Genomic DNA, 16772 nt, shown 5'->3' on the forward strand with positions numbered 1-16772 from the left:
GAAAATTGAGGGCTGAATATTACCAACCTTGGCGGGTGACGCCGGTGGCGGGTCCCGGCCTTGCTGCTGGCTCCAGCCCGCTGTCCAAAATGGTTTTCCCCTGATTGGGCTTGTTAAGTCCGCCCAGTGTGTTTGCTGGCCAACTGAAGGAAGTGGGTCTGATGACGTCATTTGATGATGCGTCATCAATCGGTTTCCTTAAAGGGACCATGCGCAAATTTATTTTGACATTTGTGCTGTCAGCGTTCTACAGCATTGAGGTGCTGCAAACACGGACAAGCACTGCACAGAGGCAGAGGGCTGCACCCAGGCTCTCCCTTGACTCCTTCCATATGCTTAAAGAGGAGGTCACAGCACGCAGGGAGATAAGAATATAAGCAATAGGAGCAGGAGTAGGCCATTCGGCCCCTCGAGCTTGCCCCACCATTCAATAAGATCATGGCTGATCTTCCACCTCAACTCCACTTTCCTGCACTATCCCCATATCCCTTGATTTGCTTAATATCCCAAAATCTATCGATCTCTGTCTTGAATATACTCAATGACTGAGCCTCCACAGCTCTCTGGGGTAGAGAAATCCAAAGATTCACCACCCTCTGAGTGAAGAAATTTCTCCTCATGGGCAGAAGACACCTCCCCAGGAGACCAACGCTGCCTAATTGCAAATTGCACAGGAGGACACAAGCAGGGATGTCTTCAAGAGGACCAGGCTGCAGTGGCGCAAACCTTTCAATGATCTCAGTAGATCACAAAACGTTAGTACAAAGCCACACTCAACCTCATCCTGCTGTGCCACTCATCACATCCCCATCACTCTGCATTCCCTACCCTACTCATGCACATCCTTACTCACACCAACTTACCTTGGATCTCCACCCATCCCTCTCTATCTACATTATCACATCCCCATCCCACTAGCCGCCCCTCACACTCACCCTCATCCTAGTGCAATCATACCAACTAACAACACACAAGGGTAGGCACTTGGGTGTTTTATGCAATGTTCATGTGAAGTTTCTGTTAATGTGGTGTCAAACATTGAAATCTTTATTTTCAACACTTTACGTTCTTGGACAGATTTGTGTGCACCTTTGGAAGTGGCTTAGTGAGTTGCAGTGAAGGGTGAGACATAACGGTACCCCTGCAATGGTCATGAGTGTGAAAGGAATGGCTTGGGTATTGTAGGGATGCTTTATGGTGATGGTGTGGGGTGGTGCCAACCTGGTGCATCATGTGGCAGCCAGGGTGTACATCGTCAAATGAGGTAAGTTTGGCCATGGTGAGGCCATTCCTGGCGTCTCAGGCAGCAATGTAGTTGGGTGCTGATGCCCTCTGTTCTGTGCAGCATCAGTTGATTGCGGAGAAGGTTGGTGTGGTTGTTGGTGCTGCTGGTGTGCTTGGTGATGCTGGTGTTGCGACTGATCGTGATCAGATTCTGAGGACCAAGGTGAGACAGTATAAACCGTATCCATTTTGATGTAATAGATGGCAGGTGAACTTAAGATGACAGAAGTGATCAGTCAATAGTGAGAGAGGTTGTTCCAATGAGGTGGCACTACATAGAGAGTTTGCTCCAAACACTTGCAACCTGCATAAAGCTCAACCTGTCTTCCAAATACAGCAAGCAACAGCTTCTGAGCTTTGAAAGTGAACAGCTGTGAGATGGGAGCTTTTATAGCACATTTGTAGCTGTCAAGTAATGAGATGATTCCATGACCATTCAACTCCCGCCCTGCTTACCTGACGTGATCCCCGAGCAGCGTGGACCCCGTGGGTGACCTGGTAAACTCTGAAGGTGAGTTGAAAATAGTTCTTAATGCTCTGTTAACAAGGTCATAATGACCTTAATTGCCTCCCCCACCACTGCGTGTTGGGTCTGCTCAGCGCTGACAAACCCGACATTTGGGAAAGGCACCTGGCGGCGGGTTGACAGTGGCGTCCTGACCCGCTGTCAAAAAAAAAACATTTTCCCGCCCGACCCACCGATTGTGCCCGCTAACCCCCCCCCCCCCCCGGAAAAAGTTCCCCCGAGTCTCTGGAGCAGAGGAACTCTGTGCTTAAGCAACAATTGGCTGAACGCCGCAGCATCAGAGAGGACGAAGGGTTTCTGGAGTGTGGTTACCCAAGAGCTGGACAATTCAGGACATAATGTAGAAAGAGAGAGGTGGGTAACCATCTTCAAAGGAAGCAGATGGAGACAGGACTCACAGGTGAAGGGAACATTTGAGCTACTCGAATTATCTAATAGTTACTTAGTCCTGGACAAGCATGTGGTGGACAGTGACAGCAACTCAGAGGAGGTTGGTCTTGAGCAATGTAGAAGCACTGTGAAACAAGGGACTACCCAAGGTAGTCTAGAGAGTCATAATAGCGAGTGATTCGCTAGTCAGGGGTATAGATAGCCCTTTTTTTTCCCAGTTGTGACTGGGAGTCCCAAATGCTACATTGGCTCCTTGATGCCAGGCTGAAGGACAGCTTGGAATGGTTGGAAAAACTTATGGAAAGGAAGGCAGAGTAGCAAAAAGTAATGGCCCACGTTGAAACCAATAACATGGATGTGGGTACATTTGAAGTCTTGCAGAAGGAGTTAAAGGAGGTAGGCACTAGACTGAAAAATAAGACCTCAAGGGTGGTCATCTCCAGATTGCTTCTTGTGCCATATTCTGGGCAGGTTAAGGAGAGGAAAATAAGAAAAGTTAATGCGCGGCTATAGGCCTGGTGCAGGAGGGAAGGGTTCACAGTCTTGGGCCATTAAAGTACTATCTGGAACAAGGGAAGGTTACCCCAAAGAGATGGCCTTCACCTGAACTGAAATAGTGCCAATGTCCTTGCGGAGAGGGTAGCTATATCAGTGGGAGAGGATTTAAACTAATAGGGCTGGGAGTGTGGTGGGGTGGGGGGTGTGTGTGTGGGGGTGGGGGGGCGGTCTAGGTCCAAGACTCGAAAGGAAAGCCAGATTAATAAAGCTATTGGATTGCAGGCAGAGGGCTTAGCTGAAATAAACAGTCAGAAAATATAATCAGAGGTGAAAGGAAAAGATGCAGGTTATAAGATAGCGAGATATAGAAGGATTGCTGTAAAAATGAGAAAAGTAGGAAAAATGAATAAGCATCAACATTCTAAAAATAATTGGAGTGAGGTTTGAGAGAATATCAGAAATTCTCGGAAATTCTCTCCGTAATTTTCCGTCCACTAATGAGCCAGGAGTGCAAATTCATAAAATGACTCCAGCGAAAACTGTTAATTTGGCTATTTAAGAAGTGAAAAAAAACTGTAACAGAAACCTAGACAGTAGTGATTTTCATAAAATTACATCCCAGCCCCCACCCCCTGAGAATTTAGTGTATAAAAGTAAACTTTGAAAGAAAACTTACATTGTTAGAAGTGACGGATTGCCAGCAAATGCATGTTCAGGGATCGACTGTATGTTGTTGCTATGAAACCCCCTAAAAGGTAATTTACATCAAATAAGCAATGGCATACAATACTCCAGACTTCCAAAAACTTTAATTGTATCATCATAATCGCAGAAAGTTCGCTCTTTCTTTCATACTGTGGGTATTCACCCGTTAACCCATAAGCACGGGATAACTTTATTTTAGGATCTTAGGGGGCTAAATTCGGTTGATTTGTGCCTCCCGTTAGCGCCCTAATAACGGGGCGCAAATCAACTAGCGCCTGGGCGTGGCGCCACTAACGCCTCCTGCAGAATTCAGCGGGAGGTTAGTGGCGCTAACTGTTAACGCCTCACAGCGCCATGCGCAGTGCCCCGGCTGTAATATTAGATGGCGCCCCCCGACTTACCGCCGGACACTATGCCCGCCGGGGTCAGGGGGGGCCTGCCTGCGGCCGGGGCGGCGCTAGTTAAAGGGGAGTTGGTGGGCGGCCATTTTTGTTGCTGGCCGCCAGCCAGCACCTGCCCCCGTTGCTGTCTCCGGCCCCCGTGACGCCTCCCCCGCGAGGTGCCGGCTGCTCTCCGTGAGCCCGGCACTCCTCTTGAGTGCCGGGCTCATTTGCCGGCACTCCCAATCCCTGGTGGCTCAGCTGGGCGCCGGGATGCGCTGCGCCAGGCCCCTCCCCTTTAATAAGGGGAGGAAGGCCTGCAGTACCGCGTGACACTGCGGTATGTAGCACCGCGATACTGGCTCACAGCGCCCCAGGAGGGACGCGGGTTGCTTCCAGTAGCGCCCTCCTCCCTCCCGGGGTGCGACCTGGGAAAATCGGCCGCGGGGCCGCTAACTTTTTTGGGGTGGCGAAGGTAGCGCCCCAATTTTTACCCCTTAGCCTTTTAAGAATCGGAGTGACAGCTGCCACCGAACTGGAAGCTGCGCAGAAGCGTACTGCGCACTCCAACAACCGCAAGCATGATGTTTCAGCTTTTGTTCTGATTTGAACTGCTGCCATAGGAATATTATTTCTCTCCCTTAGTAAAATTTGCTTCTAACAGCAACAGTAACTTACATTTCCAAAGTACCATTAACGTGAGCGAAAGAGCCCAAGGTGGTGATCGGTCCTGAGCAGGATAAGGAGGGAAATTGGGGGAGGTGGCCAAAGGAGTGCTTGAGAAGGCTTTAAGGAGACAGTTGAAAGTGGGGAGAGGTGTAGAAAGGAGAAGGAACTTGGGTAGAAAGTCCCAGGGTGTAGGAGCAAGATTGCTGAAGGTTCTGCCAAAAACTGATGGTGGGACAGAGGGAAGGGTTGATTGCACAGTAGGCAGAACTGGATGCGGGCTGGAGGAGGCTGCAGAGGTAGGGTGCAGCAAGGCTGCAGAGGGATTTATAAATGAGGACAAAGGTTTGGAAGTTGAAGTGCTGAGGGCTGGAGAGCTAATGGAGATTGCCAAAGATGGGAGTGATAGGTATGCAGTGGAGTTGCAGTGGGCTGCCAATGAGGACATCGGAAAAGGCAAATCCAGAGGTGACAAAGGCATGGGGGAAAAATTCAGTATCGCCCTGTTTGGGGCGCCATTATCGGCCGTGCGCAAAGTTTAGCGCCTGGCGCTAATTATCGCCTCCGACGGCAAACTTGGCTTTTATCGCCCCTGCAGGTGATTGGAGCGCTAAATCAGGCGCTTCACACCTGTTTTAAGGCGCAAAGGCCGAGGAGCGAGGCGCTACCTCAGAGCGCTGGCGAATCAAGGAAGGGCAAATCAAAATGAACCTGCAAAGTGCTGCTCAGTACTCAAAACTCCTTCACACAGCGTTGAATCGCTCCAGAAGTCTCTCTCTCTCTCTCTCTCTCAGAATGCGTGGTGCAAAAATGTCACCAACAAAAAAAGGCAGGAAGCGGTCGCCTTTAAATAGCGCTCCCCCAGTCCCTTTCTGACTGCAAAACGCTCCCCTCAACCTGTCGTTGCTAGCGGCAGGCAGCGGCACTCAATATCCGGTCCGGGGCTCTACCGGGGCGTTGCGCACTCGACTGACGCCATGATCTGCCGGCGCAGTAGATCGTGGCGGTAGTGTTTAGCGGCGTCGCAAAATGTCTAGTTAATTTTGCGAATGGCGCAAACATCGCCGCGCCCGGGTGCTAGTTGCTTTGCGCCCCATTAGCGCCCTCTTAAGGCGCTAATGGGAGGTGCAAACAATTGAATTTCCCCCCCCCATAGTTCCTTCTCCTATTGTTTTTTCTTTTGTGTGCTGGTTTCAACACTTCTCGTAATACCGATTCACATGAAAAACAAAGTCACTGTTTGAAATAGAAGACCTGGAAACCTTGTTTTGAAATGGAAGTATTATTTCTCTCATTTTCTCTCTAGTCACCCTGATCTCCCGAGGCCATGCCTCACCTGTTGACAACCTGCTTCTGCCAATGCGACTTTGGGTCAGCGGCCTGGAGGCCTGCCAGAACAGTCTCTGGATGATTTTACAGCTATTTTTCCTTTTGCCTTTTGTGAAAGGAACCTGACCTTTGCTCAGCACCTCCCTCACTTCTGTGCTACTGCAATTCAATGCTCCAACATGGCATTGTTTTGTACCAGCTAAAAAAAACCCAAATCTTAACGTTTTGATTCATAGCAAGTCCTGCCTTCTAGATTTGTCTGGGAGCCAGAAAATCTTTAACTATTACCTAACATCACAACCATTACCAATCTACTTCTCCACTGGCGGTTTCATAGTCTGCAAATTTTGTAGTCACTTCCAAGGGAAGGTCAAAGCAAAAAATGTTTTGAAAAAAATACAGTAACAGATCAAAGATCAAATTGCCGAAATATTGACTGTCATCACAGCAGAGTCTTTAAATGCAGCAACGGTATCCCATTCAGTCATTTTCTCTTCTGACTTCCATTTCCACTTCCAAGATCAGAATCCGTATTATCAGATTCTGTGCCTGGAGCTACATATTAGAAGTCATTTTACATACCAAAGAAAATGCCAACTATAAGAGCAGAACTGGCCTGGTTGCTGCGTGTAGCAATATCAGGAATGGCCCCAAAGTTCACCGGGCACAATCCGAACAACACTGACCCCCAGTGTTGGGCGCCAGTGGGATGGCACCTCGTTTGCATGGAATCGGAGGGTAGCAGTGCCACTTGGAGCACTTTTTTGGTGCTGCCTGCCCCATGCTCCAGGAAACTTGGGGGTAGCTGCCCACCTGTGGTAGGGGGAATGCCCAGCCCTCCCCTCCGCCCTCCCCTCCACAGACACGCACATACACACACACACACACATATACACACACATATACACACACACACACACACACACACATATACACACACATATACACACACACACACACACACATATACACGCACACACACACACACACATATACACGCACACATACACACACACACACACACATATATACACAGACGTATACACACACATATACATAGATACACACACATATACACACACACATACATACACGCACACATACACACACAAATACACACACACACACACACATACACATATACATACACACATACGCACACACACATACATATACAAACACACATACATATACACACACATATATACATATACACACATATATACATATACACACACATACATATACACACACACATATACATACATACACACACACATACACACACACACATATATACACACACTCACACACACACATACACACACACACTCATACACACACTCATACACACACACACATACACACACACACATACATACACACACACACACACACATATATACACACACACACACACGTACACACACACTATGTGAGCTATGGGGGCGGTTTGTGGTGGTTGGAGGTGAATGTGGCCACCAGATGGAGACAAAATCCCCCTCTCACTCCAATTCAGGTGAAGGCCACACCCACCTCCAACACACCTGAGGCAAATCTACCCATTAGCTCAGCAGTTCAAAAGGCAAACGAGTGCATCCCTTCAGGGCCTTTTGGGGGCCAGGGCCAGGGCAAGGGCAAGGGCAAGGGCAAGGGCAGAACCAGTACCAGTACCTGAGGCCTTTTGAGGCCAGTACTGGATGACAAAGCCAAGACTGCCTTCCTAACCGAGAGCTGGATATGATCCCTGGACCAGCTGAGAAAGATCCAGTGGTAAAGTAACCCTGGCTTATTGTTTTTGGAGGAAATTGATTTGAGGTAAAGCAACCCTGGCTTATTGTTTTTGGAGGAAATTGATTTAAGGACTGCCTTCCTACCCACCCGGGGCGGGTGATGGTTTTGTTCTTCATTTTCTTTCTGAACGTCATATGTTTTGGATTGTGCCAGATGTGAACCTTGTTTCCCTGTTTTCTGAAAATAAAACACAGCTAACTGCTGTTTTTCATAGACCAATCTTGTGACTGTGCATACACATACACGCGCGCACACGTGCATACACATACACATGCGCACACGTACATACACGCGCGCATACACATACACGCGCGCATACACATACACGCGCGCACACGTGCATACACATACACGCGCGCACACGTGCATACACATACACGCGCGCACACGTGCATACACGTACACGCGCGTACACATACACGCGCGCACACGTACACATACACGCGCACACGTACACACATACATGCGCGCACACGTACACATATGCGCGCACACGTATGTGCGCACACGTATAAGCGCATGCGCACACGTATATGCGCACACGCACGCACATGTGCACACGCACACGTGTACACACACACGTGTACACACACACAAACACAAACACACACACGTATACACACACACAAACACAAACACACACACGTATACACACACGTATACACACACAGACAGACATGCATACACGTGTACACACACGTATACACACACACGTGTACACACACACACACGTGTACACACACACACACGTGTACACACACACACGTGTACACACACACACGTGTACACACACGTGTACACACACGTGTACACACGTGTACATACGTACACGCACACGCGTACATGTACACACGCACACGCACACATGTACACACGCACACGCACACATGTACACGCACACGTACACACACACACGTGTACACACACACACACGTGTACACACACACACACACGTGTACACACACACACACGTGTACACACACACACACACACGTGTACACACACACACACACACACGTGTACACACACACACACACACACGTGTACACACACACACACGTGGGTGTACACACACACACGCGTGTGTACACACACGCATGTGTGCACACACACGCATGTGTGCACACACACGCGTGTGTACACACACGCGTGTGTACACACGCGCGCGCACACACGCGTGCACACATACGTGTGTGTACACACGCGTGTGTACACACACGCGTGTGTACACACACGCGTGTGTACACACACGCGTGTGTACACACACGCGTGTGTACACACACGCATGTGTGCACGCGTGTGTACACACGCGTGTGTGTACACACGCGTGTGTGTGCACACATGCGTGTGTGTGCACACATGCGTACACACGTATGTGTGCACGCGTGTGTGCGCGCGCGTGTACACACGCGTGTGTGCACACGCGTGTGTGTGTGTACACACGCGTGTGTGTGCACACATGCGTGTGTGTGCACACATGCGTGTGTGTGTGTGTACACCCACGTGTGTGTGTGTGTACACGTGTGTGTGTGTGCACGCGTGTGTGTGTGCACGCGTGTGTGTGCACGCGTGTGTGTACACGCGTGTGTGTGCACGCGTGTGTGTGCACGCGTGTGTGTGTGCACGCGTGTACGCACGCGTGTGTGTACACACGCGTGTGTGTGCACACATGCGTGTGTGTGCACACATGCGTGTGTGTACACACGCGTGTGTACACACGCGTGTGTACACACGCGTGTGTGTGTGTACACCCACGTGTGTGTGTGTGTGTACACGCGTGTGTGTGCACGCGTGTGTGTGTGCACGCGTGTGTGTGCACGCGTGTGTGTACACGCGTGTGTGTGCACGCGTGTGTGTGCGCACGCGTGTGTGTGTGCACGCGTGTGTGTACACGCGTGTGTGCACGTGTGTGTGTACACGCGTGTGTGTGTGTACGCGTGTGTGCACACACACACGTGTGTGTACACACACACACACACGTGTGCGTACACACACACACACACACGTGTGCGTACACACACACACACACACACACGTGTGCGTACACACACACACACACACGTGTGCGTACACACACACGTGTGCGTACACACACACACACGTGTGCGTACACACACACACGTGTGCGTACACACACACACGTGTGCGTACACACACACACACACACACACACGTGTGCGTACACACACACACACACGTGTGCGTACACACACACACACACACGTGTGCGTACACACACACACACGTGTGCGTACACACACACACACGTGTGCGTACACACACACACACGTGTGCGTACACACACACACACGTGTGCGTACACACACACACACGTGTGCGTACACACACACACACGTGTGCGTACACACACACACGTGTGCGTACACACACACACACGTGTGCGTACACACACACACGTGTGCGTACACACACACACGTGTGCGTACACACACACACGCGTGTGCGTACACACACACACACGTGTGCGTACACACACACACGCGTGTGCGTACACACACACACGCGTGTGCGTACACACACACACGCGTGTGCGTACACACACACACGCGTGTGCGTACACACACACACGCGTGCGCGCACGCGTGCACGCACGCGTGCACGCACGCGTGCACACGCGCGCACACACGCGTACACACACACACGCGTACACACACGCGTACACACACACGCGTACACACACGCGTACACACACGCGTACACACACGCGTACACACACGTGTACACACACGCGTACACACACGTGTACACACACACGTACACACACACGTGTACACACACACGTGTACACACACACGTACACACACACGTGTACACACACACACACACACGTGTACACACATGTGTGTGTACACCCACACACACGTGTACACACACACACGTGGGTGTACACACACACACACGTGGGTGTACACACACACACACGTGGGTGTACACACACACACACGTGTGTGTACACGTGGGTGTACACCCACACACACGTGGGTGTACACCCACACACACGTGGGTGTACACCCACACACACGTGGGTGTACACCCACACACACGTGGGTGTACACCCACACACACGTGGGTGTACACCCACACACACGTGGGTGTACACCCACACACACGTGGGTGTACACCCACACACACGTGGGTGTACACCCACACACACGTGGGTGTACACCCACACACACGTGGGTGTACACACACACACACGTGGGTGTACACACACACACACGTGGGTGTACACACACACACACGTGTACACACACACGTGTACACACACGTGTACACACACACACACGTGTACACACACGTGTACACACACACACACGTGTACACACACACACACGTGTACACACACACACACGTGTACACACACACACACACACACACGTGTACACACACGTGTACACACACACACACGTGTACACACACGTGTACACACACACACGTGTACACACACACGAGTACACACACACGTGTGTACACACACACGTGTACACACACACACACACGTGTACACACACACACGTGTACACACATGTACACACACACGTGTACACACACGTGTACACACACGTGTACACACACACACGTGTACACACACACACGTGCACACACACACACGTGTACACACATGCGTACACACACACACACGTGCGTACACACACACACGTGTACACACACACACGCGTACACGCACGTGTACACACGCGTACACACACGTACACACACACGCCTACACGCACGTGTACACGCGTACACACACACACGCGTACACACACACGCGTACACACGCGTACACACACACACGCGTACACACACGCGTACACACACACACACGTACACACACACACACGTGTACACACACACGTGTGTACACACACACACGTGTACACACACACACGTGTGTACACACACACACACACGTGTGTACACACACACACACACGTGTGTACACACACACACACACGTGTGTACACACACACACACGTGTACACACACACACGTGTACACACACACACGTGTACACACACACACGTGTGTACACACACACACACGTGTGTACACACACACACGTGTGTACACACACACACGTGTACACACACACACACGTGTGTACACACACACACACGTGTGTACACACACACACACGTGTGTACACACACACACACGTGTGTACACACACACACACGTGTGTACACACACACGTGTACACACACGTGTACGCACACGTGTGTGTGTACACACACACGTGTACGCACACGTGTGTGTGTGTACACACACACACGTGTGTACACACACACGTGCACACACACACACGTGTGTACACACACACGTGCACACACACACACGTGTACACACACACACGTGTACGCACACGTGTACACACACGTGTACGCACACGTGTACGCACACGTGTACGCACACGTGTACACACGCACACGTGTACACACGCACGTGTACACGCACACGCACACGTACACACGCACACACACACGTGTACACAGTGTACACACACGTGTACAGTGTACACACACGTGTACACAGTGTACACACGTGTACACAGTGTACACACGTGTACACAGTGTACACACACACACGTGTACACACACACACGTGTACACACACACACGTGTACACACACACACACACTCGTGTACACACACACACTCGTGTACACACACACACACACTCGTGTACACACACACACTCGTGTACACACACACACTCGTGTACACACACACTCGTGTACACACACACACTCGTGTAGACACACGTGTAGACACACGTGTACACACACGTGTACACACACGTGTACACACACGTGTACACACACGTGTACACACACACACGTGTACACACACACACGTGCACACACACACACGTGTACACACACACACGTGTACACACACGCGTACACACACACACGCGTACACACACACACACGTGTACACACACACGTACACACACGTGTACACACACGCGTACACGCACGTGTACACACGTGTACACACACACACGTACACACACGCGTACACACACGTGTACACACACACGCGTACACACACGCGTACACACACACGTACACACACACGCGTACACACACACGCACACGCGTACACACACACACACGCGTACACACACACGCGTACACACACACACGCGTACACACACACACACGCGTACACACACACGCGTACACACACACGCGTACACACACACGCGTACACACACACGCGTACACACACACACGTGTGTACACACACACACACACGTGTGTACACACACACACACACACGTGTGTACACACACACACACACGTGTGTACACACACACACACACGTGTGTACACACACACACGTGTGTGTACACACACACACACACACGTGTGTGTACACACACACACACGTGTGTGTACACACACACACGTGTGTACACACACACACGTGTGTGTACACACACGTGTGTGTACACACACACACGTGTGTACACACACACACGTGTGTGTACACACACACACACACGTGTGTGTACACACACACACACGTGTGTGTACACACACACACGTGTGTGTGTGTGTGTGTACACACACACACACACACGTGTGTGTACACACACACACACACGTGTGTGTACACACACACACACGTGTGTGTACACACACACACACACGTGTGTGTACACACACACACACACGTGTGTGTACACACACACACACACGTGTGTGTACACACACACACACACGTGTGTGTACACACACACACACGTGTGTGTACACACACACACACGTGTGTGTACACACACACACGTGTGTACACACACGTGTGTACACACACACACACACGTGTGTGTACACACACACACACGTGTGTGTACACACACACACACGTGTGTACACACACACACACGTGTGTACACACACACGTGTGTACACACACACGTGTGTACGCGCGCACACGTGTGTACGCGCGCACACGTGTGTACGCGCGCACACGTGTGTACGCGCGCACACGTGTGTACGCGCGCACACGTGTGTACGCGCGCACACGTGTGTACGCGCGCACACGTGTGTACGCGCGCACGCGCGTACACGCGCACGCGCGTACACGCACACGCGCACGCGTACACGTACACGCACACACGTGTACACACACGTACGCACACACGCACACACGTGTACACACGTACGCACACACGTACACACGTGTACACACGTACGCACACACGTGTACACACGTACGCACACACGTACACACGTGTACACACGTACGCACACGTACACACGTGTACACACGTACGCACACGTACACACGTGTACACACGTACGCACACACGTACACGTGTACACACACGTGTACGCACACACGTGTATGTACACACACACACGTGTGCGCACACACGTGTACACACACACGTGTGCGCACACACACGTGTACACACACACACACACACGTGTACACACACACACACGTGTGCGCACACGTGTGTACACACACACACACACACACGTGTACACACACACACGTGTGCGCACACGTGTGTACACACACACACACGTGTACACACACACGTGTACACACACACACACACGTGTGCGCACACACACGTGTACACACACACACACGTGTGCGCACACGTGTACACACACACACGTGTACACACACACGTGTACACACACACACGTGTACACACACACACACACGTGTACACACACACGTGTACACACACACACACGTGCACACACACACACACACGTGCACACACGTGTACACACACACACACGTGCACACACACACACACGTGCACACACACACACACACGTGTACACACACACACACGTGTACACACACACGTGTACACACACACACACACGTGTACACACACACGTACACACACACACACACACGTACACACACACACACGTGTACACACACACACACGTGTACACACACACACACACGTGTACACACACACACACGTGTACACACACACACACGTGTACACACACGTGTACACACACGTGTACACACACACATATATGCACACACACACATACGTATACATACACGTACACACACACACGTGTACACACACATACGTATACACACACACACATGTATGCACACACACACACACGTGTACACACACACACACGTGTACACACATAGGCGTGGACACGCACATACATGTGTACACACACGTATGCACACACACACACACGTATACCCCCCCCCCCCCCAGCCACGGTTCTGATAATAAGAAAAGCAAAAACTGCGCTCTCTCAATGGATGAAGCTGCCTTTGGAGGTAGATGAGGGTGGGATGGCCAACTCCATTTTGATTGTTTTGGTGATGAAGCTGCATCTACTTGCTTAATTGCATTGGGTACTTACAGCTCTTTAAGATTTGCTAACGCCTTTATAGCAACAGGAAATTCATCCAGATTGTTGTAGTTCAAATCTCTGTATTAGACAACAAATATTAGGAAATGTAAAAAAGTTCACTTGCAGTTGTGATCTGAATGAATTCATAGTGGCACATATTTACACGGTCGAACAGTTAATGCTTTGCGTACTTCATTTCACTTACAACTTTTAACACATATGTAATGTCACAATAACAATCACACAATTTTTTAGTAGAATTAAAGGAATGGATGAACTTTTATAATTTAAAAAAAAATCTGGCTGTCTTTTGAAAAACGGAGGTAACTTTTTAAAATCTTGTTGCATTAAACTAGTCATATTTCAAAAGGTTAAACAAGTTTTAATGGGAACCAGACTATAAATATATTTAGCATTCCCCTGTTTATATTGTGGTTGGATTCCACTACGCATGCATTGTTTTTAAGCTGTGGTTTGCGACTTTATATCCTGGTTTTTGCATGTTCCCCAGTGACTGAGAAATCTCCGTGCGTGTCATAGAAACATAGAAACATAGAAGATAGGAGCTGAAGTAGGCCATTCGGCCCTTCGAGCCTGCTCCGCCATTCAATGAGATCATGGCTGATCATCCAAATTCAGTACCCTGTCCCTGCCTTCTCCCCATATCCCTTGATCCCTTTAGCCTTAAGAAATATATCCAACTCCTTCTTGAATATATTTAATGAACTGGCCTCCACCGCCCTCTGTGGTAGAGAATTCCACAGGTTCACCACTCTCTGGGTGAAGAAATTCCTCCTCATTTCAGTCCTAAATGGCTTACCCCTTATCCTTAGACTATGACCCCTGGTTCTGGACTCCCCGGCCATCAGAAACATCCTTCCTGCATCTAGTCTGTCCAGGCCTGACAGAATTTTATAGGTTTCGATGAGACCAGCAAGCAGAAAACTGCACTACTGGCTTATAAGACCAAGCTGAACCGCTGAGCCCTTCAGTGACCTGGAAGGTAAGGTGAGCTCTCCCTCCAGTGGCATTTTTCCAATTGCCACCCAGCGAAGTGCAGTCTCCGAGACACTGGCAATACCACCTCTTCAGATGGATCTCAATGCCTCTGAAGGAATCAATGGGGGTGAATTTCCACAGGGGTTCTCCCGATCATCTGCTGTAACATCAGCGGAAGAGCCACAGAAAGCCCGGACAAAATGGTATCAATCCTGTTCTGACGGATGAGCAGGAGAACCCTTGCAGAAATTCACCCTCAATCACTCTAGTCCCCCAGTTTTATTTCTTATACTCTGTGCATTAACAGACACACGCTTTCATTTGGATTCCCTTGGATTTGTAATTTTGCCCTTTTTGCTTTCTACATCCTGATTTCTTTTTCACTGTCGTGTCCTCTTTAACCTTTTTCAGCCTTTTTTTTACCTTTTTATTACCAATACACCTAAAGCTTACTTTCCTCTCTGTGCAGGCTGCTCTACTCCTTTGCTTTGTCCCTTCATTATCATAATAGTTTAAACCCTCGCCCACACCTCTCATTAATCTTCAGGCGAGGTCATTCGTCCTAGCTCTGTTCAAGTGTAGGGAATCCCATCAATGCCGTTCACTCCTGCCCCAGAAATGGTTCCAATGCGCCAGGAATCTGAGCCCTTTCCTTCGGCTCTATGCCACGAGCTATGCATTTACCTTCCTAATCTGCCTTTCCCATAATCACAAGGTTGCTACCTTTTGAGGCCTTGCTTCTTAGTCTATCTCCTCACTCCAGGAAATCTCTTTTACAGGATCGGAATCCTATTCCTCTCTAGGCCAT

General features: G+C 50.1%; 1 protein-coding gene and 1 non-coding gene across 2 annotated transcripts in view; both read right to left on the reverse strand.

The window, feature by feature from the left end:
• LOC147106329 (leucine-rich repeat-containing G protein-coupled receptor 5-like) overlaps positions 1 to 16772 on the reverse strand; it is a 180540-nt gene that overhangs the window by 41785 nt on the left and 121983 nt on the right. The window contains exons 7-8 of the mRNA XM_086009333.1: positions 14975 to 15043; positions 3375 to 3446 (exon numbers count right to left, since the gene is read on the reverse strand). Coding sequence (XP_085865459.1) covers positions 3375 to 3446; positions 14975 to 15043 — 141 coding nt within the window. The remainder of the gene's footprint in view (positions 1 to 3374; positions 3447 to 14974; positions 15044 to 16772) is intronic.
• LOC147106330 (small nucleolar RNA ZL1) lies at positions 13132 to 13318 on the reverse strand. The gene has a single exon (XR_015081491.1). It is a non-coding gene; the product is annotated as a small nucleolar RNA ZL1 (small nucleolar RNA).

Source organism: Somniosus microcephalus, chromosome 16 (genome assembly GCF_052327205.1).
Source record: "Somniosus microcephalus isolate GS21.2 chromosome 16, FLI_Smic_1.0, whole genome shotgun sequence".
NCBI classification, from domain to species: domain Eukaryota; kingdom Metazoa; phylum Chordata; class Chondrichthyes; order Squaliformes; family Somniosidae; genus Somniosus; species Somniosus microcephalus.